The sequence below is a fragment of the Camellia sinensis genome, chromosome 2, assembly GCF_055761805.1.
Source record: "Camellia sinensis isolate YWXY chromosome 2, ASM5576180v1, whole genome shotgun sequence".
In the NCBI taxonomy this organism is placed as follows: domain Eukaryota; kingdom Viridiplantae; phylum Streptophyta; class Magnoliopsida; order Ericales; family Theaceae; genus Camellia; species Camellia sinensis.
This window is the reverse complement of record NC_138962.1, coordinates 15,713,521-15,741,393: the sequence shown is the minus strand read 5'-3', so window position 1 is coordinate 15,741,393 and position 27,873 is coordinate 15,713,521. Positions and strand designations below refer to the sequence as shown.

Genomic DNA, 27,873 nt, shown 5'->3' with positions numbered 1-27,873 from the left:
AGGGCACAGGTTGCACTAATAATGGATACAAGTGGTTCAGAAATTAAAAAAAAAATTAATATAGTATTTGGTGACTAAATATGTCGGTAGCTAAAAATGCAAGCAAATGTTTTGGTGGTAAAAACTATTGCCGACTAAATATAAATTTAATATAGTATTTGGTGACTAAATATGTTGGTAGCTAAAAATGTAAGCAAACTATTGCTGACTAAATATTTTAGTCACGAAAAACCTAGAATCCTTTGGCGACTAAAATGTTTGGTGGTAAAAACTAATGAAATGAAAATTAAGAGACTTTTGGCGACTAAAGTTCTTAGTCGGTAAAAGTAATGACCAAAAAATTTGGTCGCTAAATGTATGTATTATATTACCTGACTAAAATGTTTTGTCACAAATTGTATTATGGTAGGTTTTTGAGAACTTTTGGCGACTAATATTGTAGTCGCCAAAAGATAACCTTTGCTGACAACTAAAGTTTAGTAGCCAAACGTTCACTTTCGGCGACTAATGTTTTAGTCGGCCAAAATATAACCTTTGCCGACTAACCAAAGTTTAGTAGCCAAACGTTTACTTTTGGCGACCAAAAATAATTTAGTCGTCAATACTATTGCTGACAGGGTTTAAGTGACGACCTTGGCGACAAAAAAATTTAGTCGCTAATGCGTTTCAGCGACCAAAAATTGAGCTTTTGGCGACTAATTTTTTAGTCGCCAAAAGTGGCATTTCTTGTAGTGAGGGAATAAAATATATATATATATATATATTTTTTTTGTCCCTTTTTATGTTTGGCTACTTTTTTGACTAATTTTATTTTTTTTCACTTTGACCCTTTGTGTTTTAAGTTTTTTTTTTTTTTTTTTTTTTTTTTTTTTTTTTTTCAGCTTCACTCCTAAAGCTAATTTATGTTGAAAATTAGACAAAAAAAGGTCACAATAACTATTACATAATATAAAAAATATATTATTATATTGGAGCTTGAATTTATGTTATAAGTGTGAATTATATATAATAAAATATTAGGGAGATTTGGTCAAAACCCCCTCATAATAAAATTTTAATGCATTAAGGATAAGTACAAAAAAATTTCCTCGAAAAGTCTGACAAATATTACTATTATCAAAATATTAAAATTTAAAATAATATAACTTTTGATGTAGATGTCAGTTTTTAATAAAATTAATACTTTTAGAGTTCTCTCATCAAGATCTATCTAATAAGATCTAGGGCTAAGCAAGTAATTCATGAAATCTGTAATCCGATCCAGTCTAGTCTAATCCGATAGGTTTGGATCGATTTTTTAAATCTGCGGTTTGGTTCCGGATTGAAGAATTAAAAATTCATAATCTACGGATTGGTTTCGGATTGAACCCCACGGTTCCAGATTGGAACCGATCCGGACCGTATATAAATAGTCTATATTTTTATTATACATCTTCCCCCATAGTATCCTCTCTTAATTCTATATAAAATCTAAACTCAAATCTAAAACCGTATAATATCTTCTTTTATTACTTTTGTTTGTTGGTTTTTAGTTTTAATTTGTAATGGTTTAAATACTTATAGTGAAACTAGTTTTCTTATGGTTGTTTAAATTTTAGAACAGTATGTCGCTATTATAGAAAAATATGTTGCTATTGTGGAACTAATATAGTGCTATGTTTATATTTTTATAAAATGAAAGTGTTATATATATATATATATATATTTTTGTTATTTAATTATGTGAATCTGTAGTCCTAAACCGATCCAATCCGTATTTAAATGGATTGGTTCAGATTGGTTCCATGATTTAAACGGATTGGATTGGTTCCAATTTTTTAGGAACCGTAGATAACGGATTGGTCCTAATTTTATCTCAATCCGGTCCAATCCGGACCATGCTCACCCCTAATAAGATCCATGTTGACTATGAAATTTTTTTTAAAAAAAAATTTATTACCGTTGAAATTGATGTAAACAATAAAAGTAACATGTTAATCTGTTTGATAATTGCTCCACATGTTACTCTATTGGACAATTACTCTATTTGACAGTAACATGTTACTCTGGCAATATTTTCCAAGAAAAAAAAATAAAAAAAATATTTTACTTTGTCCTTACTCAATTATATATTTTCTTCTTAGGGGGTTTATGAAGAAAAATAAATTGGATTGTCGTTTTTAACAAATTAGGGTCCAGTGGATGGGGCTTTGACTCAATTTTCCAAAATAATTATTATGTCACGCGACTATCAATATATCATTTTATATTTAATTTTTTACAAACATTAGCTTTAGGAGTTAATTGAGAAACACTTAAAACATGAAAGGTCAAAATAGAGAGAGAGAGAGAGAAAAAAAAAAAACCTTTAAGGCCTCGTTTGTTTGGCGGATTAGGTTAGATGTGATTAAGAGTCCAGTGGAATTGAGTACGGAGATTATTAGTGTGGTGATATTAGGTTGGAGGTGTAAGATAAAATGTGTTTGTTTGTGCACTAGTGTGATGGTATTAGTTAGTTAGAATTAAATGTGCAAATTACGTAAAAACCCTTTTCACATAGAAGTTATTTTTGTTGATTTTGTAGAATGAGGGGCAAAATAGCCTTTTTGCTCCAATCCATGGGAGTGGAATTCTAATCCCACCCTTTCTATGGGAATGCTAATTCCACCGTGGGAAGGGATTGATAGTCCCATGGCCCCGTTTGTTTTCAGAGGTAGAATGGAGGGATTGATAGTGAGGGGATTTTTAATGAAAGGATTGATAATGAGGAGATTAGTAAAATTATGTTTATTTGATGGTAATTGTTAGTGTGGAGATTGTTAAATTATTTTTATATAAAATAATAAAACAAATAAAATTTTGATTTTTACTTAACCAAAAATACAAAAACATTAAACATTAGTGTTTTAAAAAAATGCCCAACAAGTGAAAAAAAAAAATTATAGTTGATCGATTGACCAGCTGAACGTCCGGTAACACCCAATTCAAATGGGCTATTTTGCTAATACCCTCTCTCAGCCCAAATTGCTAATACCCCTCGCCAAGGCCAAGGCCTATCGTAATCCGAAGAGACTACGAATTTGGAACTCCAAAACCAAAATAAACATAAGTCATCTTCACTGTTCATCTATCACAGTCCGGAGTGGACTGTGATAGCAGAAAACAAATGGGGCCCATAGGATTAGCATTCCATGTCACTTCTTCACAAATAAACATACTATAGGTGGACCGCATAGATTACTAATCCAATCTTGTAACGCCCTCAAAATAATACATAAATCATTCATTTATAAGGTCCAAAATCATAAAAGAAACATTATATTTTCATTCATTAGAGTCCTTTTTACAAAAGATATTACATGTTAACAAACTAAATAAATGCCCTATGGGCTTACACTTTCCAAGTAGACACTTGGTTACAACAAAAGAGGGTCAAAAGCCCTTTACAATTTAAAGCCCTCGGCTTGAAAATAAAAGCATATAAACATAAAGTGAAACAATAAAACGGAGTCTTCAACTCCTAAACCTCCCAAGCTAAGATCTTGAAGGCGGCATATCACTGGCATCTGAAAAATGATGTCCCAAATAGGATGAACCAAAGCCCAATGGAGATATGCTAAACAGTATATGAAAGTTAACTAAAACATAGCATTTGATAAATGTTTAACACATACAACATAAGTACATCCTTTCCATAACCAATCAATATTTACACCATGATTAGTCCACTTTCCATTATTTATCCAAACCGTGTAAAATGAGACTACAACCCATATAATAGCACTTCATTAACAAACATCATTTAACATTTCCAATATCACGCCATTTTACGGAACTACGTCCGAGGGAACCAGCACTCATAAATAAATAAGCTTTTAGGACTTTCACCCAGGACACTCCGGCCAACTTAGTTATCAATGGAGTCCATCCCCTATCTCCTCTCAAACAAGTGGAGTACATCCCCTATCTCCTCTCACACAATATACATATACAATGTATTTAAACGTATTGTCATATACAATGACCTAACAATTCACATATTCAATGCGTTAATTCCATCGTCACATTCAATGATATAATCCGATTGATTAGTTTCAATTTCCCTAATCTTCATGCAATGTCTACAATAATCAAGACTATCCTCCATCGATAACTCAAAACAATTATTTCTAAACAGATATATAAATCTATCAAACAGATAAATTATTATAGTTTCCATCGGTGAGTGATTTATCAATCCAACTACACCGTTCAATCACAATTTCCTCCAATTTCAAGATTTTCAACCCAATTTCATATTTCCATAATTTACCAAATTAATTATTTAAATCCAATTAGGGCATTTCCCCCTATTCTCAAATATTGCCCCCAAGGCCAAATTTCTCCCACTACACCCAAACAATGCCATTTTCAAGACCTTATGGACACATGGAGCCTCAAAACATAAAACCCCTCATCAATAATTTCAATCTCAAAACCTTAACTTCAACAAATTTCCCAAACATCGCCATTTATACAAAGTGACTAAAATTAATGTTAACATTCATAATAAATAGTAGATTATCCTTACCTCAAATGGAGAAGCTTAAAAGAGAAGGAGGAGGAAACTCAAGATGCTCCAAAGTTCAACTTTTTCGAATCAAAACGTAGCCCATGCGAAGCTCAAGCTTTAATACAAAGGGACTTAGGTAGAAAACCTCTAGAACAAGGTGTATTTGTAGAGAGAGAGAGAACTTAGAGAGAGAGGCAGCCAAAACTAGGGTTTGGATGAAGAAGATAATGAAAAAGTGATGAATATCACGTTGTTGCCAACTGATATACTCAAGGCTCGCTCGAGCGAGCAGACACAAAAGAATCTCTCTCGAGTGCAAAAAGCGTCGCTCGAGCGAACAATGCGAAGCTTCAGGTCTGCAACCCAGAAGTACGCTCGAGCGCAAAAGTGCTCGCTCAAGCGAAGGAACTCAAAACATAAGGCTTGCTCGCTCGAGCACAAGAAGCATTGCTCGAATGAAGAATACCAACCTTTAGGTCTAACAAGGATGCAGACGCACGCTCGAGCGAAAGTTGCGTCTGAAAAGAAACCTGAGGACTTCCAATCCTCGCTTGAGCGCAAGAACCTTCGCTCGAGCGAAGAAGCAAATACCCAGGCCTCGCTCGAGCGCAAAAAGCCTCGCTCGAGCGAAGAAGTCAAAACCTGGACAGCAACCATTTGCAACAACTCGCAACCAACCTGTTCCAAACTCACCCAACACATCCCAAAACTCAAATACAAAGAATAAAGGATGAAAATGAAGTATAAACAACAACATACAACCATGGGACCCGAATTCGGAATACAATAAATGAAGGGAAAAAACCGAGATCACTATAAATCTCTTCTCCCAAACTTTCAATCAAACATGACTTAAGAGTCAAAGTGATTAAGGTCTCGTTTGGCATGTGAATATTTTAGTTTAAAAGTCAAAATTTTATTAAAAAAACTAAAAAACTTATAACCTATACTAAAAAGTCAAAAATTTATTTTTCTCTCCACTTGTTATACATTTTTTTTGTAAAAAATCAAAAAATATTCTAAACATTCTAATTTTTTTACCTCATATTTTAACTAAAAATTTATCAAAATAATTTGTTTCCAAACGATACCCAAATAAAATGGGGGGAATAGTGTAATTTAAAACACCCCCTTCTATTTCCAAACGATACCCAAATAAAATGGGGGAATAGTGTAATTTAAACAATCCCCAAAAAAAAAAATTAAGAACAGAAAATCTCGTATTCCAATCTTTCTGGGGCTTTTTTTTTTTTGTGTGCGTCTAATCACGGACTAGAAATTCATTTGGGTGCAATGCAGCCAAGCAATCGCTTGAGTTGGGTACTCTGGATATGGACCTGGGTCAATCAGCCCCTTCATTTGTGGCCTGGACTTGGAAGTCCACTGGCCTCTCAGTTTTTATTTAGGAAGTGGGTTCACTTTTTTATTTTTTAATTATTCAAAAAATTTAATTTGAGAAGATTTTTTTGACTCCTTTTATAAAAGAAATATATATATATAATAATTATAAATTAAATATAATATTTTATTTATTATAATTAAAACAACTTATTTTATATTTTATGATTATTTTAGTCACAAAATCACTTGTAATACACCTCACAACTGACCTTACAATTTTCAACTGCAAATTATGTGGATATCACATCGAAGCTTATCCCTCTATCTCCCTGTCTCTCTCCCGCCCTCCCTCAATCACTCTCTTTCTCTCTCTAAAAAATAACACCAATTCGAAATATAGAGAGAACCACAGAGAGAGAGAGAGAGAGAGATAAGCGGCCATGAAAGGCTTGAAGATGGAACTCTCTCTGCGCTGCATACATGGAGCGAAACCTCTGCTCCCATTTCTTACTTCAAGACCTTTTTCAAGATTTCAGCCAAGATGCCAACTTGCCCTCTCCATTGGTAATTTCTTTGCCTTGAATACATTTATTAAATCTTAAAATTTGTTTGAGTTCCTTGGGTTTAATTTACCTTTGCTTCTAGTGATGTTATGTTAGTTTAGCAAATTGGGTCTTTAATTTGTCTTTTAGGAAATTAAAAAATTGCTGTTACAGGAAGTGTATGTGAAAGGTTATGATCAAACTTTTTTAAGATGGTAGAATTAAGTTGTGTTTCTTTTAGGGCTAAAACATTCTTGAAGTGATTTTTCCTTATTACCCATATTGCAAATCTCTCTCTTTTCATCCGTGTTCTTATCTTAATTTTGATTAATAGATAAGTTAGATTTTGTTCTTTTATTGTATAGTTTAGTTTTTGTAGGCCTTTTTCTTATTTTTGGAAGCACTCATGGACTTAATAGTTGAAATGAGTTTTGCAGGGATAGTAATTTGTATACAAAGCTAGGGTGAGTTTTAAAAGATTTAAGAGCATGTGGTGGGGATTATTGATTTGTACTTCGTAATATTGGAGTTCTTATAAGTGGTGTAGTGTTTTTATGTGAATTCAAGAGTCCTCTTGCTCAATTGTGGTATACATATATATTGGTTGAAGATGACTTTTATTTCACTTGAAGCTACATGAATGTATGACTTGATTGAACAAATTCTAGTCTTTAAGCTTTAGTCTATTGCTTAAATTTGGAATAATTAGTTTAACTTCTTGTGCTTATTTTTTGAACTTTGGTTTTCTATTTGAAGGTCTCAATTCGTCCTTGTAATTTTAGAGTTTTCTTGATTATCAGATTCAAATCAAGAAAAACCAAATTTATTAACTTAGGGCAGGAGATATAATTATTTTTCTCGACTCTGGTAAATCCTTCAATTTCTTAAGTTCAATCGTGGTTTTGGATAGAAAAATAATCGAAACAAACTAACTGGACTCTTTTTCAAGTGTTTGATTGTATTGCCATGTATAAATTTCCAGACTCTTCAGGGCACAAAAATTACAGGTTTGGGGATTTGTGAGTGCAGTGTAGTGTATTCTTTTGGTTTTTCTCTGTGAACTTTGCTTTATCTAGATTTACCACGACATGAGTAGTCTTCTTTTTTTTTTGGGGGGGTGGGTTGCATTAAGTTCCCTTCTTGAGGCTGACACATTAGAACCTGCATACAGGTTGCAGGGATCATTTTCCCTCTAAACATTCCAAAATGAAGGGAGCGCGGAAAGTAAACTTCACCACAAGAATTACGTCAGGTAGAGAACTCTTGTTTGTTCACATTTTTTGTCATAGGAGCTTACAAATTCTTCAGCATCTGTCTTCCGAATGATATAAAAACCTTTTCTGGATATCTTCTTTCAGCCTCAATACAACCTATGACTGAGGAATTGGTTGAGGATAAATCCAAGGATGTCCCCACAAGTGGGGATTCCATTCGCCGGCGATTTCTTGATTTTTATGCTTCACGAGGTCACAAGGTCCTTCCAAGTGCTTCTCTTGTACCAGATGATCCAACAGTTCTGCTGACAATTGCTGGAATGCTTCAGTTCAAGCCCATATTCTTGGGAAAGGTATTTACATGTAGTTCAGAATTTTCTTACAAAGCCTGACTTGGGATCACTCTATTGAAAATAAAGACTAAACTTAGCATTCAGTTGATTATATTGGACATAGCATATAGAAATATATTACATTGAGATCATTGTGCACTGTGAATTATTTATTTTAGTATGCTACATTGAGATCATTGTGCACAGTGAATTATTTATTATATTAAAACTTGTAGGTATTTATGCCTCATTAGACACACCATGCTCTACTGTTGTTGGAATATCTCAATATTTAAGTTGTCATCCATACAATTGTAATGATTAAGGATAAAATTGCATCACATGAGGTAATGGATTTTTCTATACTACCATATTGAAATACTTCTCCATTCTCTCATCACATAATATTAGGGTCTTGTAAGTTGTATCTGAATATATACTATTTTTTTTTTTTTTGGATAAATAACCAAACTTTATAGATAAAGCATCAAGAAGATACAAAGAATACAAAAACGGCTTCAAAAGCCCAACGAAACTAACAAATCAAATTCTCCACAAAATCTGTAAAAGCCAACACATCTGAATCTACTAAACCTGTGACCCAACTATACAAAACAGTAAGAAGCCGCCTCTCTAACCAAGTGATGGAATGAGCCACCCTGTGAAACACCCACCTGTTACGCTCCAGTCAAATCAACCACAGTAAACAATGCAAGGCAAGAATCCAAGCCTTTCGACGCCTTTTCCCCACCCTCCCCCCTACCCAACTCTACAAAACTGCGAACAAAGAACCTGATTGAACCCAAACCATCCCAAAAATTATCACCACAAGCATCCAAAGACGAGAAGAGACCGAACAATGAATAAGCAAATGATCAACTGATTCCACTGCCTGACCGCACAAGCAACACCAATTCACCAAAATATGCCCACGACGAATCAAATTATCAATGGTCAAAATACGATCCAAACTCTCCGTCCACACAAAGAAGGCAACCTTGGGTGGCATGCCGGGCACCCAAACACTTTTCCATGGATAAACCAAGGTGCCATCAAAAACACACTTATCTTGAACAAGCGCCCCATGGAACGAGGACACTGTAAAAATACCTTTGGCCCTAGGACAATCTCAAACCAAGGCATCATTATCCGCCTGTCCAAGATGTAAACCATATAAAAAGCCAAGAAGGTCCACTAATTGATCTAGCTCCCAATCTTGGACATCACGACGCAACTGCATGTTCTACACCCTCAACTGCCCCTCCCTAACCCTCACAGCACCCACCAACACCTCAGAATTAGCAACAATAGCGAAGATCAAAGGAAATCGAAGCTCTAAAGACAAGTCTCCACACCACCTATCTCGCCAAAATTGAACTCTATCCCCCACACCAATTTTCAACCTCACTCGTTGCCAAAACACCTCCCGACCCAGCCAAATCCCTTTCCATAACCTATAACCATGAGAATGACCCACCCGTCCCGAGCACCACTCCCCCTCTACCCACACCAAACTTAGCAACCACCACTCGCCTCCAAAGCGGCTCCCTCTCCTCCACAAAACGCCACAGCCACTTCCCTAACAAGGCCAAATTAAACAAAACCAACCTCCGAACCCCCAATCCCCCTTGCTCCTTAGACATACAAATCCGATCCCAAGACACCAAGTGATAATGACCACCCTCACCCCCATCACCCCACAAAAAGTCCCTCTGCAGTTTCTCAATCTGCCTCACTATAGAGACCGGGATGACATGAACAGACATAAAATAAGTCGGAATACTTGACATAACACTTTTAATCAATGTAAGCCGTCCTCCCTTCGACAAATACTGTCGTTGCCACCTTGCCAACCGTCGTCGCACCCGATCCACCACCATTCCCAAATCCCTGTAGCTTTGAAGGACGCCCCCAAAGGCAACCCCAAATATATGACAGGTAAAGAGACCACTTTGCACCCCAAAATGGCTGCCAGAACCGAAGACCTCACCACCTCTCCCACTGGAATCAATTCTGATTTTGCTAAATTCACCCGAAGGCCGGACACTGCCTCAAAACACAACAACACACATCTCAAATGCCCAATCTGGGCCTCCTCCGCATCACAAAAAATAAGCGTGTCATCTGCATAAAACAAATGACACACAAGGTTCTGAAAAGCGGTTGCGGTCGCCGTAACAGTGGTGGTGGCGCGGTTGCGGTTGCGGGGTGTAAAGGTCATAGCTTAACGGTTGCGGTAACCGGAACCGTGAATTTTTTTATTTTTTGCACAATTTGAAAAAAACGTACCGATACACACATTTTTTTTCCATGATCAATATTTGCTTCAATTTTTATAAATTTTTAAGTTTGATCCAATATATTTCATATTTTTAAATTACTATAAACTTAATTTTTTACATTTTATTTTAATAATTAATGATTTTATATTATACAAAAAAATCAATCACTAACTATTATATATAAGATAAACAATGACAAAAGTAAGAGAATAAATAAAAGCATAAATATATATATATATATATATATATTAATCAAGCCAAATAGATAATGACCACACTTATTATTATTATTATTATTATTATTTTCAAACAATATATAGATAGACACACACAAACAAAATGGTTGAGTGCTAACAGCTGAATAGAATAGCATAGGTCTTACAACTTCAACAAATCAATAACATGTTCTTCATCTTCCCTCTTCTCTCTCTCTATCTCTTGTTCCTCCATCTTCCCTCTTCTCTCTATTTCTCTTCCCCTATTTTCAATTTTTTTTTTTTTTTTTGTGTTTTTTCGAAAGAAGCAATTCGGAACCGTTACGTAACGGTGCGTAACAGGCCGTTGCGGCACCGTTACGACCGCTATAGCAACCGCTACGGCCGATACACCTGTGAATGTCAATCACACTGCAAAAGCGGCCGTAACGGGTGACGGTAACTACCACAACCGTTACGTAACGGTTGCGGTCGCTTTTTAAAACCTTGCTGACACACCATCGCATTCCTCGGAGCCACTCCTACCTCAAAACCATTCAACAAACCTGCTTGCACCACCTTAGCCAACAAATGCCTCAAAGCCTCTATAACCAGAATAAACAACAAAGGAGATAGAGGATCACCCTGCCGCATCCTGCGATGAGTCAGGAAAAACCCTGTCGGGGAACCATTAACCAAAACCGACATTCGCACAGCAGAAATGCAAAACAGAATCCAACGCCGCCACTTCTCCCCAAATCGCATCCTCTCCAGAAAACTCCCAATTCACATTATTGTAGGCCTTCTCAATATCTAATTTACAAATAATCCCCTCCTTCCCTTGACACAACCGCGAGTCCACACATTCATTCGCCACAAGCACCGCATCCAAGATTTGCCTACCCCACCACAAAAGCATTCTGGGATTCCAATACCACCCCTACCAACACACTGTGCAAACGATTCACCAAAACTTTAGCCAACACCTTATACACACTCCCTAGAAGTCTAATAGGCCGGAAATCTCTAATATCCTCCGCCCCCCCTTCTTCAGAATCAAGGCAATAAATGTAGCATTAGGGCTTTTCTCAAATTCACCTGACTAATGAAACTGCTCAAACATAGCCAACACCTCCAATTTTACCACCCCCAAACACTGTTGAAAAAATGAAATAGTAAACCCATCCGGACCAGGCTCCTTATCCCCAGGCATACTTTGCAATGCCTTAAACACCTCCTCTTCTGTAAATGGCCTTTGTAGTAAAATTCAATCTTCTTCAGAAATAACATCAAAACTTACCCCATCCAAACCCAGTCGCCACCCCTCCCCTACGAACCAAAACAAATGCTCATAAAAACCCACAATACTTGCCTTGACCTCTTCCGAGGACGAAAATTCCACCCCATTTACTCAAATACGACCAATCTGATTAACCTGCCGGTGAGCATTTGCCATACGATGGAAAAACTTTGTGTTACGATCACCATCCTTCAACCACAGACATCTAGACTTCTGGCGGAAACTAATCTCCTCCATGTGAGCAATGTGACCAAATTCCTACCGAACTTCCTCTCGGCGAGCCATATCAACCTCAGACAACACCGCGCCACCTTGTTTCTCCTCCAATGCCTGCAAAGCTACTAAGGTTCTTGCCTTCTGCCCCTCCAATTGCCCAAAAACCTCTCTATTCCATCTCTTCAAGTCTAACTTGAGGAGTTTCAATTCTGCGCTAACTGTGAACTAGGCAACCCTGCCACGTTGTAAGACACCCACCAGCCTTTAACGATCTCCACAAAGCCCTCAGATTGTAACCACATGTTCTCAAACCGAAAAGGCGTTAGCCCACTCCTGATACCCCCACTATCCAGCAAGATTGGCCAATGATCTGAAGTTGGACGTTGTAATCGCCGTTGAGTTGCCCAAAAGAAATGCTCCTCCAAATCCCCTGTGACCAGAAATCTATCAATTCGAGACATTGCTCCACCCTCGGACCAAATGAAACCACCACCCTGAAGCGGGAAATCAACTAATTCCATCTCATCAATGAATAAAGAAAAACGCCGCATTGGACCCCTCCCTGAGGAAGCCCCTAGTTTCTCCTCCAGACACCGAACCACATTGAAATCTCCACCCACACACCACGGAACCCCCCACCAATAAGCAATACTCTGTAGCTCCTCCCAAAAACTTGGCCTCTCTACTCCACAAATTGGGCCATAAACCCCTTGAAGGCCCATCTGAAATCATCCTCTACACACCGAAAGAGGCAAGACAATGAAAAACCTCTCAATTCTACATCCTCCTTTACCACCACTCATTGATCCCAACACAGAAGAACACCCCCAGCCACCCCTAGTGTAGGAAGGAAGTCCCAGTCCACAAATCAGCCACCCTAAAGATCCCGAACTATTGCCTCCTCAATACAGTCCATCTTTGTTTCCTAAAGGCATACCACATCTGCCTTTGCACTTCTAAGGACGAATTTCTCCAAAACCCTCTTCCCCTTGTCATTTAGTCCTCGCACATTCCAAGACAAAAATTTTAATCTCATGATAATAATGGCTGATCACGTCCTTTTCTGGTACCCCGCACTCCACCTCCCTTAGTCCGATCATAATTAATAGTACATTCCAACCTACGTAATTCCCTGGCACTCTTGACATTATGGCTAGCAGACTCCATCCCTTGCTGAAGAGGAACATCACCTCTCCATGATTCCTCTATTGCCGAAAATAGTCTCAATGCTTCCTCTTCATGGCCCTCAAAGGAGACCTCCAATAATTGGCTTACCTCATTAATTCGAGACAAAACCCAAGCAGAAACCTCCTCTGGCAGTGGTATATCATCATCTGACCCAACAGTATCTCTCTCAAGATCAACCTCCTCGTTTGCACCATTCTCCACAGCCACCTCATCGGAACCTGCCTCAGGCCTGACCACCATGCTCAACCCATCTGTCATATCAGTCCATCGACTTGCTTCACCTTCAAATTGCTACGGTCGTGATTCCGATAGGCCGGCTGTACTAGGCGGCTGCTCCGTCACCTCATCAATATGCTGCTCCACCCCTTCTAAATCTGAAGAAGCATCAACGACGACACCTGACGACGGCAGTGGACCAGTCGGCAACTTCTCGGCATTGCCCATCAAGTCGCACAACACCGGCGAAGACCGATCATTTGGTCTAGGGCCAAACCCAGCTTTTAGCGTGGAGAATATTCGACTGATAACTGGGTTTGCTTGGGCTTCCACTGATTAAACCCCCCCATCCCTCCTTGGGCTCAAAATGACAGCTTGAGATGGCCCACTTCGATGAACCCCTTGTTGTTTGGCCCACTTCTATTTGGGCACTACCACATTTCTCTTAGCTTGGACCTTAGCAAAGCCCAAATGACCCCCCTGTTTTCCCCGATTAAAATCCTAACCCAGGCCCATATGGGGTTGGCCCAAAAAAATTACCCCGTCTACCCATCCCCATTTGCTGCCCCAAATCTTTGCAGATAATCGTTGACCCCCAATTTCCGCCATTTCCTTCGATCTGATTGCAGCAAATCTCGCCCATCCTTATCCGTTCCACCTCCTCCACCGCCCACCATCTCCGGCACTGCTAGTTCCACCGAAGGTCCCTCCTCCACCCATACAGGTAAAGAAAACTGCCACAAACCCCATCAGACAACCACATGCGTCGGTGTGCTATGAGAACTTCTGATTCGTAGCCAAACATAGCCCAAATCCACTGATGACTCATCTGTTTCCACATAACCACCACACTAATCACCAATGGCACGGTAAACATCTTCCCCGCGAAGGTGGATGGGCACTCCCATCACCTGAATCCAAACACTCTTCGCTGTCAAGGTTGTAGCTTTCGAGGTATAGAGTGCTAAAGGTGACCACCATTCCAACACTAGATCCCTTCCATTAACAATCCACTGCCGTCGCAGCAACACCTCTGCCTCACGGCGATTTGGCAAAACAAAGAGGAACGCCTGGCCTCCTAACGGACGCACCTCCACCTTCCCCGTTGTTTTCCACCATTGATTTACCCAACCAGACATAGCGGCAAAACTCATCCCCTTGCCACCCATCTCCCCCACTCTACCAACAAGCGACCTGTCCAACAAACGGAACCATTCCACCTCTATTGCACTCCGTACTTCCTTAACCCCGTCAGTCACTCCCCCCATGGCTGATTGCGATGGACCAGGTTTGGACCCTTCCTTACCCTACATTGAACCACCATTATGCATCCCAAAACATTCAAGGACCAGGGCCACTCCTTCCCACCCATCCCCAAAATCCGACATAGGAATGAAGATTTGCTCTCGCCTCTTCCCTGCCGTCACCACTATTTGAAAGGACGAACCACCACTTTCCTCGCCACGAACCCATACTGCCACAATCCTACTACCCCTAGTGAGACGACCCAAAAACTGCAAGTTACCTGGGTCCTGCGAGGCCAACCGCATTCGCGCCACCATCCAACGCACATCATGACCATACACCACCACAGCCTGACGAAGCCCAAGCCCCCTCTCCACAATTGACACATCGCAGTGTCCAGGCGCTTCCAACGAAACCTCCTCAAACTCAAAAGATCGACCGCCAAGGAACAAAATCTGCTGTCGAGGACCGCGTTTGTTCAATGCCGGAAACATCAAGAAATGGCAAATCTAGTAATTAGCATGTGTGTTTTTCCATTATCAAGTTTTCAAAAACCAGCCACCTTGTTAAAATCCACCTACTCTCCACCTACTTCACCCACTTAAACCTACTCCACTAAACCTAACCCACTACACCACTACCACCTCCACTTCACCTACTCCTTACCTACTACACACTCACCCTCTTCTATATATAGGAATCATGAATCGTTGTAATTGATATCAATATACATCAATCAATAATACATCAATCAATACATATAATTTATTTTCTCTGTAATTTTCTCTCTATCAATTTATTTTTTACATGGTATCAGAGCAAGGTTAAAAATCTTAGTGTTCTTCGCCTTCCGGCGGGCGGCAACCTTGCCTTGACCGCTCGCCGGAGCTCAACCAATTCAAACCTCCCTCTCCCTCTCGGCACATCACTTTCTCTCTCTACAAATTTCTCCGTCCGTTTATCTCTCTACCCCTTTGTCTCTCTAAGTTTTAGGGTTTTGAGTGTGAGAGAGATGGGGCAACAGTCTTTGATCTACAGCTTCGTGGCTAGAGGAACAGTGGTTCTCGCCGAATTCACTGGAAATTTCACGAGCATCGCTTCTCAGTGCCTCCAGAAACTCCCTTCCTCCGACAACAAGTTCACCTACAACTGCGATGGCCACACCTTCAACTATCTCGTCGAAGACGGCTTCACTTATTGTGTCGTCGCTGTGGAATCTGCTGGCAGACAGATTCCAATGGCATTTCTTGAACGAGTTAAGGAGGATTTCACCAAGAGATATGGTGGTGGAAAAGCTGCAACTGCTGCTGCTAATAGCCTGAATAGGGAGTTTGGACCCAAACTTAAGGAGCAGATACAGTACTGTGTGGATCATCCAGAGGAGATCAGCAAGCTTTCCAAAGTAAAGGCTCAGGTTTCAGAAGTCAAAGGAGTGATGATGGAAAATATTGAGAAGGTTTTGGATCGTGGAGAGAAGATTGAGCTTCTAGTGGATAAAACAGAGAACCTTCGCTCTCAGGCACAAGACTTCAGGACCCAGGGTACCCAAATGAGGAGGAAAATGTGGTTACAGAATATGAAGATAAAGCTTATAGTTCTTGGTATCCTCATTGCCTTAATTTTGATCATAGTTTAATTGTGCGTGGGCCAACCTTCTCCATTCATTTATTTTATTATTATTTTGTACAAATCCATACCCACTCTAATTCATACTTCCTCACTTTTTAAAACGCATGCTGATTCACGCTACCCCTACTTTACCCCACTTTACCTTTATTTATTTTATTTTATCTAAAAAAAAAAAAAAATACCAAACCCATTGCAGGTTTTCACCAAAACCGTGGGCCAAGAAACTCACGTGAACCAATTTTTTTTTTCCCTCACTCTCTCGTTTTGATTTCACATATCTTCTTATCATTTCTTTCTTTTTTTCTTTTTCTTTCACTTTATTTTTTTCATCTTTTTTTTCCCCTTATTATTTTTTTTTTGCACAAAAAAAAAAGGGAAGAAGACGAACTGCACACCAAACTCATTTTATTCATGTCGGTGCTCACCCCGATCACCATTTTACACCCAAAAAAAAAAAAAAAAAAAAAAAAAAAACACAAAACAAAACAAAACCAACACAAATCGGAACAGTGGCATTTTTCTTCTCTACTCTGCCGCCGGTCTCTTCTTCTTGCCTCCGTCTTGAGCGGCCCTTGATGGTGTTGCCTCCGTGTTTCCCACTCCGCTGGGCACGATCACTACTCCCTGCTCCTCCACTGCAGCATATGGCGGCCCTCCAAATCGGAACATCACGGTGGCTTTCCGCTTCAGCTCCTTATTTTCCGCCTTTAGCACACTTAACTCTGCTCGCACATCCTTATACATGCGTTGGAGCAGAGCCAGTTGGGCGTTTAACTGTTGCACCTCATTTGTCCCTACTCTGCAGCCGGTTCAACAAATTTGTAACCGCAGTCATGGTTTCCACACATGACTTCAATGTATACTGATTGGCCTCCACATCCGACTGCACTGCCATTCTTTGCTCCACAGACCGCATAGGAAAGTTCAACGGAGCAAACTCCGGGGTGCTTGGTTGAGGTTCCAGTGCCACCGCACCAGTTATCTCTCTTGTTGACTCGTTGAGGTTGGGAAAGAGAGTGAGCAGACCGCGGGAAGACGAAGCCATTTTTCTGGGCAACAGAGTGTTACAGAGTATCTTTCTCAGCAAAACGAAGAATTTTTCAGAGGTTTCTCTCAGTTTTTCTGTCTCAGCTTCTGCCTCAGCCTCAGCCTCAGCCTCCGTCTTGGTTAAATAGCCGAGGCAGCCACGCGTATCGCGCGCCACTTGACGCCAGACGACAAACGGGCGCGCCAGCCAAGGCACTCACGTGCCTCGCCATCATATCTGGCACGCCTTTTTATGGATTGGGCACGCCTTTTTATGGATTGGACACGCCTTTTGATAGATTGGGCACGCCTTTTGAGGGTGCGACTTTTTAGGGGTCCGACAAGACTCTGTAAACTGTCCCGACATTGATTCCGGTTAGCTCCTTCATGGGTCCGACAAGACTCAGTAAACTGTCCCGACATTGATTCCGGTTAGCTCCTTCATGGGTCCGACAAGACTCTGTAAACTGTCCCGACATTGATTCCGGTTAGCTCCTTCATGGGTCCGACAAGACTCTGTAAACTGTCCCGACATTGATTCCGGTTAGTTTCTACAAGGGTCCGACAAGACTCTGTAAACTATCCCGACATTGATTCCGGTTAGTTTCTACAAGGGTCCAGCAAGACTCCGTAAACTGTCACAACAACTGTCACAACATTGTCTGTTACAACGGTCCGACATGACCCCATAAACTGTCTTCTACATCGGTCTGACACCGCCATCCAGTGTCCTCTACACCGTTATGACATCACCATACAGTGTCCTCTACAACGTTATGACACCACCATCCAGTGTCTTCACCAATGGTCTGACACGACCATACAGTGTCTCCTATCCTCTTTTATTTTTATGTATTTTCTTGTTTTGTTACTCTCTCCAAACTCAAGTTGGTTAGTTCCTATCCCCCTTGAGTTTGCGGGGGCCTGTTAAAATCCACCTACTCTCCACCTACTTCACCCACTTAAACCTACTCCACTAAACCTAACCCACTACACCACTACCACCTCCACTTCACCTACTCCTTACCTACTACACACTCACCCTCTTCTATATATAGGAATCATGAATCGTTGTAATTGATATCAATATACATCAATCAATAATACATCAATCAATACATATAATTTATTTTCTCTGTAATTCTCTCTCTATCAATTTATTTTTTACACACCTATATACTATTTTAAGCAAATGTAGATATGGAGTTATAAACACTTAGGCCTCGTTTGGGAACCCTCATTTTTAGCCAAAAAGTCAAAAAGTTACTAAATTAGCCAAAAAGCCAACAATCTATATCAAAAAGTCAAAGATTCTCTTTTCTCTCTACTTTTTGCACATCTTTTCGTAAAAAGCCAAAAAGTCATCCCAAACATACTAGTTTTTTTTAGTTCATATTTTAGCCAAATGGCCAAAAAGTTACTAAATTAGCCTGTTCCCAAACGAGGCCTTACCTTGGATAAAAAATTTATTTTCAAAAGGCACTGGTGCACATCTCGTAATTGGGCTGGTTAACATATTGGCATGATGTCTGATGATTACCAAATGTATGATTCATTAATCTAGTAATTGACTGGTTTTTCATTAATGTGTGTCGTAGTTTCCTTCTTTTTTGCCCCCTTTGTTCGCCTTTTGATGGGTATGTGTCTCTTGGTTTTGGTCTACAAGCTCTGCTAATGGAATGCAATGATGCTGTCTTATTCATTTTGTTATTAATTGTAGAAATTTAATGTATAAAGAGAAATGATTGTATTATTAATTGATGTATGTTTATTGATATATATTACAATGATTCATGATTCCTATATATAGAAGAGGGTGAGTGTGTAGTAGGTAAGGAGTAGGTGAAGTGGAGGTGGTAGTGGTGTAGTGGGTTAAGTTTAGTGGAGTAGGTTTAAGTGGGTGAAGTAGGTGATAGGTTTTAACAGCCCCCCGCAAACTCAAGGGGGATAGGAACTAGCCAACTTGAGTTTGGAGAGAGTAACAAAACAAGAAAATAGACGAATACATAAAAGAAAAGAGGATAGGAGACACTGTATGGTCGTGTCAGACCGATGGTGAAGACACTGTATGGTGGTGTCATAACGTTGTAGAGGACACTGGATGGTTGTGTCAGACCGATGTAGAAGACAGTTTATGGGGTCATGTCGGACCGTTGTAGCAGACAATGTTGTGATAGTTATTGTGACAGTTTACGGAGTCTTGCTGGACCCTTGTAGAAACTAACCGAAATCAATGTCGGGACAGTTTACAGAGTCTTGTCGGACCCATGAAGGAGCTAACCGGAATCAATGTCGAGACAGTTTACAGAGTCTTGTCGGACCCATGAAGGAGCTAACCGGAATCAATGTCGGGACAGTTTACAGAGTCTTGTCGGACCCTTAAAAAGTCGCACCCTCAAAAGGTGTGCCCAATCTTTCAAAAGGCGTGCCATCAAAAGGCGTGCCCAATCCATAAAAAGGCGTGCCATCAAAAAGCGCGCCCAATCCATAAAAATGTGTGCCGGACATTATGGCGAGGCGCGTGACTACCTTGGCTGGCGCGCCCGTTTTGTCGTCTGGCGTCAAGTGGCGCGCGAGGCGCGTATCTGCCCTGGCTATTTAAACCAAGGTTGAGGCGGAGGCTGTGCAAACCAGTCTGAAACCGCTGAATATTGGCATTCTGAAACACTCTGTAAACACTCTGTAACCAACCCGTCTCTAAAACACTCAGCAACCCATAACATGGCCTCTTCTTCCCGTCCAGCTACCCAGAACATGGCCTCTTCTTCCCGTGGTCTGCTTACTCTCTTTCCCGACCTCAACGAGTCCACAAGAGAGATAACCGGTGCGGTTGCCCTTGAACCTCAACCAAACGCCCCTGAGTTTGCTCCGTTGACCTTTCCTATGCGGTCTGTGGAGCAAAGAATGGCAGCGCAATCAGATATTGAGGCGAATCAGTATACATTGAAGTCATGTGTGGAAACCATGACTGCGGTCACAAACTTGTCGCACCGGCTGCAGAGTAGGACAAATGAGGTGCAGCAGTTAAACGCCCAACTGGCTCTGCTCCAGCGCATGTATAAGGATGCGCGAGCAGAGATAAGTGTGCTAAAGACGGAAAATAAGGAGCTGAAGCGGAAGGCCACCGTTATGTTCCGATTTGGAGGTCCGCCATATGCTGCAGTGGAGGAGAGCAGGGTGGAGTGATCGTGCCCAGTGGAGTGGGAAACACGGAGGCAACACCGTCAAGGGCCACCCAGGACGGAGGCAAGAAGAAAAGACCAGCGGAATAGGCGAAGAAGTGAGGTCGGTGGGTGGCCGTCTGCAGAAAAGAAAACAAACCTTTTGGTGTTGTGTTTTTTTTTTTTTTTTTTTTTTTTTTTTTTTTTTTGTGTGTGTGTAAAATTGTGATCGGGGTTAATCCCTGAGATGAATAAATTATGGTTTGGTGTGCAAAGCTATATGGTATGAATGGAATTTGAAAAAGATAAAAAATAATGTGAAAGAAAAATAAAGAAAGAAATAATAAAAATATATTTGAAATCAAAATGAAAGATGAGGAAATAAGGAAAGTGGTTTGGAGAAAATAAATAAAAATAATGGATTTTGAAATCAAACGGAGGAGAGAGAGGGGACAAGCCCATGTGAGGGAAAGAGGGGTTTAAAGAAAGTGAGGGAGTGGGTTGATTAAAAAAAAGGATTGTGGGTTTGAAAGTGGAAAGATGAGAGAGAGAGAGAGAGTGAATTTGTTTGCTTTAACAAGATGACAAACTTGGGCACAAGTCTTCCACTGTGAGAATAAACCCATAAGTTCTCTTAAACATCTCCCGAAGACCACCATATTGTTTAACAGAAATGCCACATAGAACTAACACGTAGAATGCCCACATGGATGCCCACAAGAAGAAACACACAACTGGTTTCCAAGAGAAACAAATTAGTTGCACTGGTTGATTTTTCAGTTCCTTCTGTTGACCTGTCAGTTCACAGGAATTCCTTTGCAGTAACAATTTCCTTAGGGGAGCATCTGGACCATAACCTAATAAAAGAATCACCGGTACAATCAGAAGAGCAGGATAAAGAGACAAATGTGTTGCTATGACCCATCCAAAAGCTGCCAATGGAATTTGTCGTGTACAAGCTCCATAAAGTGACAGTATGATGACCAAATTTTCAATTGGAGAAGTAGACAAACCCACACAGCTGACTATGGTAAAAGGATTCCATAAGTACACCAGAGCAGCCATATCCCCAGATGAAAGAATCTCTTAATTTTCCAACAATCCAACAAGGCCTAGTGATTTCAATCTTTGAGAATATGCTTTTTGAAGATTCAGGCCAGTTGAACGAATAAGCATTGCAGTGACAAAATCTGCATAGGGAGACATCGAGGACTGTTTCAACCAGTAACCTTCAGCCAGGCGGCGGAGGGAGGTGAGAGGAGTGGAGACTTTGGGACGAGAGGACATGTCTTGTGTTCTTACATCTGAACACATACACGGCACCGAGACAGTTAGAACAGGTCGGCGGCAGCACATGTAGCTCGCATGAGCAGTGAATGAGAAGGATGATGGACGGACCAACGACGTATTGGGTAGGCGTCGTGGTCAGCAGTCACGGCTGACAGACGCAGCAATATTGCAGGTGCTGGACACGAAGCATGCAAACCATGCGAGTTGGGATGGTCGGCGACGGTGCCCGGAGTTGCAGCAAGGCAATCTGTATCTGCAGTAGGCCGAAATGAAACACTGGTTGCGAGAAGAGTTGGCGTCAATTCGAGCTCGCAGTGGTTTGAGTTGCTGCAGTGGTTGGAGGTTTTGGTAGGTTTTAATTGGTTGAGGTCTGGCGGGCGGTTAAGGCAAAGTTGTCGCCCGCCAGAAGGCGAAGAGCACCAAGAGCTTAACCTTGCTCTGATACCATGTAGAAATTTAATGTATAAAGAGAAATGATTGTATTATTAATTGATGTATGTTTATTGATATATATTACAATGATTCATGATTCCTATATATAGAAGAGGGTGAGTGTGTAGTAGGTAAGGAGTAGGTGAAGTGGAGGTGGTAGTGGTGTAGTGGGTTAGGTTTAGTGGAGTAGGTGAGGTGGTAGTGGTGTAGTGGGTTAGGTTTAGTGGAGTAGGTTTAAGTGGGTGAAGTAGGTGATAGGTTTTAACATTAATGAACATGTGTATATTACATACGTTCTTTCGAATACAATTTTGAGCCACTTTAACATCATCATCATATTTTGTTCAGGTACATAGACAGGTACCCTGTGCCACAACTTCCCAAAGATGCATACGCACAAATGATGTTGAGAATGTAGGTCGAACATCTAGACATCATACATTCTTTGAGATGCTTGGAAACTTTAGTTTTGGAGATTACTTCAAGAAGGAAGCAATTAAATGGGCATGGGAGCTTACTACCTTGGAGTATGTATGAGTAATTTTATTGTGACACTAAAGTCTAGACTGATAATTCTCTTGTCTTCACACTCCTTTTGTTGATTGAATATGTCTATTTTTAATTTGTTTTTTTTCCCTTATTGACTTGCCATAAATCTCAACATCCTTATTTCAAGTTGGCACCTCTTATGAAGTTTTATGTTTCTCAATAGGTGCCAGGCCTATAAAATTTCTGATAAAAACTGGTTTTTAAGTCATACAAGCAGTATTTTTTGAATAATATTTCCACAATTTTATGTCTACAATCAACGCCTGGAATTATTTATGAGCTTAAAATGTTATGAGCATCAATTCACTATATAAGATGTAACCATTCTAGTGGCTGCAAGTAGTTGTAGTTTCAAAGGCACATCCTTGGACAGTGTTTGTTGTGGGATGACACTGTTGTTAGCAATGGGAAAAAAGCAGCAGTCAAAACTGTAAATATTTTGGGATCCATACTAGTAGTGAAGAGTGTAAAGTCCATGTGCACATCTGCCAAACAGACCCTAAAATCAAGCATAAATGCCTTTTTTGGGGGGCGTAGGTTCCAATATGTTAGTACCAGATGTTGGTCAATACAGTACTAAAAGGATGGGTTTTTCAAATTTTTTTTTGAATAAATTTTTCCTCGTCGTAGCTATGAATTTGTGATTGTTTCTCTTAGCAAGAAGAATGAAAGTATTTGTTTAATTGCTCAGGTTTGGATTGCCAGCTGAAAGAGTATGGGTAAGTGTTTATGAAGATGATGATGAAGCATTTGAAATGTGGCATGACGAGGTAAGCAGACAAGAACTTTAATCATATTGTTGTACTTATAATCTAATATATCTTTTGTAATTTTCTCCGCTTGCGTATCTGATCATTAAAATTGTTTTCCATGTAAAGAGATGTCTAGCTATCCAAATTCATGCCAAAGAGGCTTTTCATGAACGTTTCCAAAATTTTCATACCCTCGTTAAAATCACTCTTCATGGTCATTCAAGTTACAAATATGCACCTGCCTGGTATGTCCGAGGTGTCCATTTGAGACTTTTTTGTTCTTCACTTCTTGGGGACTGTATACTTCCACGTGAGAGTTCTTTTACTGATAGCTTCCAGATATAAATGATATGTGAAATTAACTTCATAAATCTGGTTCTTGCTTCAGGTTGGTGTTCCTGCGGAGCGTATAAAGAGGATGGGTGAAGAAGACAACTTTTGGACTAGTGGAGTGACTGGTCCCTGCGGTCCATGCTCCGAGCTTTATTACGATTTCCATCCTGAGAGAGGACACTCAGATGTTGTACATATTTTGTTAAAACCATTTCCTTTCTTTTTTATATTGGTTTGGGTGAAGCTGGACTATTTTGTATTTGAATTATTTATTAGCATTATCACTATGATTTTGATTATTGAGTTGATGTTTTTCATTTGCAGGACTTAGGAGATGATACTAGGTTCGTAGAGTTCTACAACCTGGTTTTCATGCAATACAATAGAACGGATGATGGTTCACTTGAACCATTAAAACAAAAGAATATTGATACTGGTTTAGGTTTGGAGCGTATGGCTCGCATCCTTCAGAAGGTACTTCTAGCTCTGCCACATCTGAGTTATGAACGGTTTAAGTACTTCTCATATCAAAGCAAATGGGATGCCTCCATCTGATACGAATCTTGGTAATGGAGTTTGTACTGCCCACAGCAAACTTCCCCTGCAATAATCTCATTTTGGTTTCAGAAGAATCATTTCTTGAAGATTCTTTTGGTTATTTTTTAGTTCAACTTCACACTTCGTTTTATATTCTACCATGTCTGCAGGTTCCCAACAATTATGAGACTGACTTGATCTTTCCCATTATAGAGAAAGCCTCAAAATTGGCAAATGTCTCATATGCTCTTGCGGATGATTCTACGAAAACAAACCTTAAAGTATGCTATCACCAAGAGTTTGTGATATCTTCAATAGTTTTCTCTAGCATATATTAATTATTCTTATATTTGCACTGGTACTATAAAACTTTCCATTGTTTTAGATAATTGGTGATCACCTGCGTGCAATCGTTTATCTCCTGTCAGACGGCGTTGTCCCATCAAATATTGGGAGAGGTTATGTAGTTCGGCGACTCATCAGAAGGGCTGTTCGTACTGGCAGGTTAGTTGGTATAAAGGGGGATATTGAAGAAGCATTTTTGCCTACGATTGCAGAAAAAGTAATTGACATGAGCACCCACATAAATTCAGACGTAAAAACAAGAGCATCCCGCATTTTGAAGGAGTTGAAGAGGGAAGAACTACGTTTTGTACAAACATTGGAGAGAGGGGAAAAGCTGCTTGATCAAATGTTAGCAGACGCATTGTCAAGTGCTCAGGAAAATAGCACTGCACCTTGCTTGTCAGGCAAGGATGCATTTCTCTTGTATGACACGTACGGTTTTCCCGTGGAGATAACTAGGGAAGTGGCTGATGAATGCGGTGTCAGTATAGATATGAACAGTTTTGATATTGAAATGGAGAACCAAAGACGTCAGTCTCAGGCTGCACATAATGCTGTCAAACTTGAAGTTGAAGATGGCGGAGATCTAGCTGAAAATATTCGTGACACAGAATTTCTAGGTTATGACACACTTTCCACCAGAGCAGTAGTTGAGGCTCTCTTCGTGAATGGGAAACCGGTACTACAGGTTTCCGAAGGCAGCGAAGTGGAAGTTTTTCTCAATAGGACACCATTTTATGCTGAATCAGGTGGTCAAATTGGAGACAATGGTTTTCTATTTATTCCCGAAGCTGGAAACCAACAGACTGCTGTTATAGAGATAAAAGACGTCAAAAAATCGGTGGGTAATATATTTGTTCATAAGGGTACTATCAAGGAGGGAAGTATAGAGGTTGGCGGTGAAGTGGAAGCTGCGGTAGATGCAAAGCTGAGGCAACGAGCTAAGGTACTGGCTTAAATAATACAGTTTACCACATTTACAGTATAATTAACTTGTCAGCACTCGTCTGCATATTTAATGATGCAAACTTCTACAGTAGTGTTTGTTAGTTTATTTTTCTATCTCAAAACTTTACTTTTTGTGAACCTTGTTTGCTCTTTGGCAGGTTCATCACACTGCTACTCATTTGCTACAAGCTGCACTTAAAAAAGTAATAGGCCAGGAAACATCACAAGCTGGTTCATTGGTGGCTTTTGATCGTCTTAGATTTGATTTCAACTTCCACCGGCCACTTTTGGACAATGAGCTCATGGAGATTGAAGGACTGATCAATAGCTGGATTGAGGACTCAACACTTCTGCAAACTAAAGTGATGCCTCTAACTGATGCTAAAAAAGCTGGGGCTATTGCAATGTTTGGAGAAAAATATGGAGAACAGGTTCAAGTTTCTATAAAATCTTTTCTTTTGTACTTCTGAGTTCTGACAGAAAATGGTGTTAAAATATATGCTCATTTCACAACACATAAATGCTGTAACTTATGGAACATACTTTTACATAGGATTTGATTTTTCCTTCAAATACTGTGATTATTTTAGGTACGTGTTGTAGAGGTTCCAGGTGTATCCATGGAACTATGTGGTGGCACTCATGTCAGCAGTACTTCTGAAATACGTGGCTTCAAAATAATCTCAGAACAGGGCATTGCGTCTGGAATCAGACGTATAGAAGCCGTTGCTGGTGAAGCTTTTATCGAATACATCAATGCTAGAGATAACTACATGAAACAGCTCTGCTCCACTCTCAAAGTATGTTTTCTTCTGTATTCTTTTTGCTAAATAGAGAACACCTGATTGTTTCCAATGTTTTCATTATTAAAATTCATTCTGCAAAGGTGAAAGCTGAAGATGTACCAGCCAGGGTAGAAACACTATTGGAGGAATTGCGAATGGCAAGAAATGAAATTTCTGCTATTCGTGCTAAAGCAGCAGTTCACAGAGCCTCAATCATCGCAAACAATGTATTGCTTGTGGGAAATTCTAAAAATATCAGGTATTAAATTAACTTCTGTAGTTCCATCATTGTTAAAGAGTAGAAACTTTGGATCAACTATACATCTATGATAAAGAGCACACGAAATCATTCAAACTTGTAAAGAATAGCTTGTTACACAGTCTTGGAAAAAACACACCCTAAAGTTAGCTCAGCACGAGGTGCCCTCAGATTTATATACTGCACATTACTTTTGTACCCAGTCGATGTGGAATTTCGCTTCACACCTTCCCTCACACCAGTGTGCTCGCTTGGCAGCACCCACCATGTACAAGCCAAGGATATGCACCCTACCCATCCCTAGTTCTCTGGCTCTGATACCATATGTTATATCACCATTAGTCCCCAAAGCTTAAGCTATTAGAAAATGAGCCCAACAATCTATATTAAGCTCTTCAACATAGCTAACTCGCACCGCCATCATTCAGACAACTCAACCTAAACCCAAGCGCAGAAAAGAACAAAAACAAAAACAAAAAAAATTGACATTAACAAGTCTTGATATTATTTCCCCTTTGGAGATCTAAAAGAGCATTCTATGAATAATACAGTTGCTTTCTGGAAAATTACTTTACAGGGTGCTGGTTGAGTGCATGGATGATACAGATGCTGATTCACTGAAGAGTGCAGCTGACTACCTAGTGGATACATTAGAAGATCCGGCAGCTGTGATTTTGGGCTCATGTCCTGGTGAAGGCAAGGTAAGTTTAATCGCTGCATTCTCACCGGGGGTGGTTGGCATGGGAGTTCGAGCAGGGAAATTTATTGGGCCTATAGCGAAGCTATGCGGTGGAGGAGGGGGTGGCAGGCCTAATTTTGCTCAGGCAGGTGGTAGAAAACCTGAGAATTTGTCAAGTGCCCTCGAAAAAGCTCGATCCGAGCTTGTTTCTATTTTATCAGAAAAAGCTAGCTGAAATTCATTAGGCTGTCCCAAAAGCTATGAGAATCTGTGAAGCTTTTATAGATTCCAGTTATGCAACTGCTTAGGCAATTATTACATCCCAACATAGCAATAGCATAGAACCCTTTTCTCTTTCTATTTTTTTTTTTATTTTTTTATTTCTGTTTCTTTTGGTTGGGGGAAGAGGGTAAGTAGAAAATTTGCAAAGTTCATCACATAGCATTGGTATTATTTGGTCAAACAATGTAATTTTGCTATGTTCATTTCTTTGTGTGAGCCAATTGTACATAATAATCAAAAGTTTTCGGCTTTAGTACTTCAAAAA

The 27,873-nt window shown here is 39.9% G+C and overlaps 1 protein-coding gene and 2 pseudogenes across 4 annotated transcripts; 2 read left to right on the top strand and 1 right to left on the bottom strand.

The window, feature by feature from the left end:
- The first annotated feature begins 6,153 nt into the window (after positions 1-6,153).
- LOC114264792 (alanine--tRNA ligase, chloroplastic/mitochondrial) lies at positions 6,154-27,873 on the top strand. Of its 2 annotated transcripts, none has more exons than XM_082913798.1 (13): positions 6,154-6,436; positions 7,586-7,666; positions 7,773-7,981; positions 22,488-22,666; positions 23,380-23,458; positions 23,829-23,960; positions 24,098-24,247; positions 24,481-24,591; positions 24,696-25,601; positions 25,762-26,034; positions 26,194-26,403; positions 26,490-26,647; positions 27,225-27,873. In XM_082913798.1, the coding sequence occupies exons 1-13, from the start codon at positions 6,313-6,315 to the stop codon at positions 27,559-27,561; spliced, it is 2,949 nt and encodes a 982-aa protein (XP_082769924.1). In that variant the 5' UTR covers positions 6,154-6,312; the 3' UTR covers positions 27,562-27,873. The 2 variants fall into 2 exon arrangements, with proteins under 2 accessions (XP_082769924.1, XP_082769923.1); XM_082913797.1 differs by having other exon boundaries at positions 23,829-23,963.
- LOC145819867 (vesicle-associated membrane protein 721 pseudogene) lies at positions 14,891-16,698 on the top strand (annotated as a pseudogene). Its single transcript, XR_014360623.1, has one exon. The product of XR_014360623.1 is annotated as a vesicle-associated membrane protein 721 pseudogene (transcript).
- Positions 20,607-21,906, bottom strand: LOC145819866 (uncharacterized; annotated as a pseudogene). The gene has a single exon (XR_014360622.1). The product of XR_014360622.1 is annotated as an uncharacterized LOC145819866 (transcript).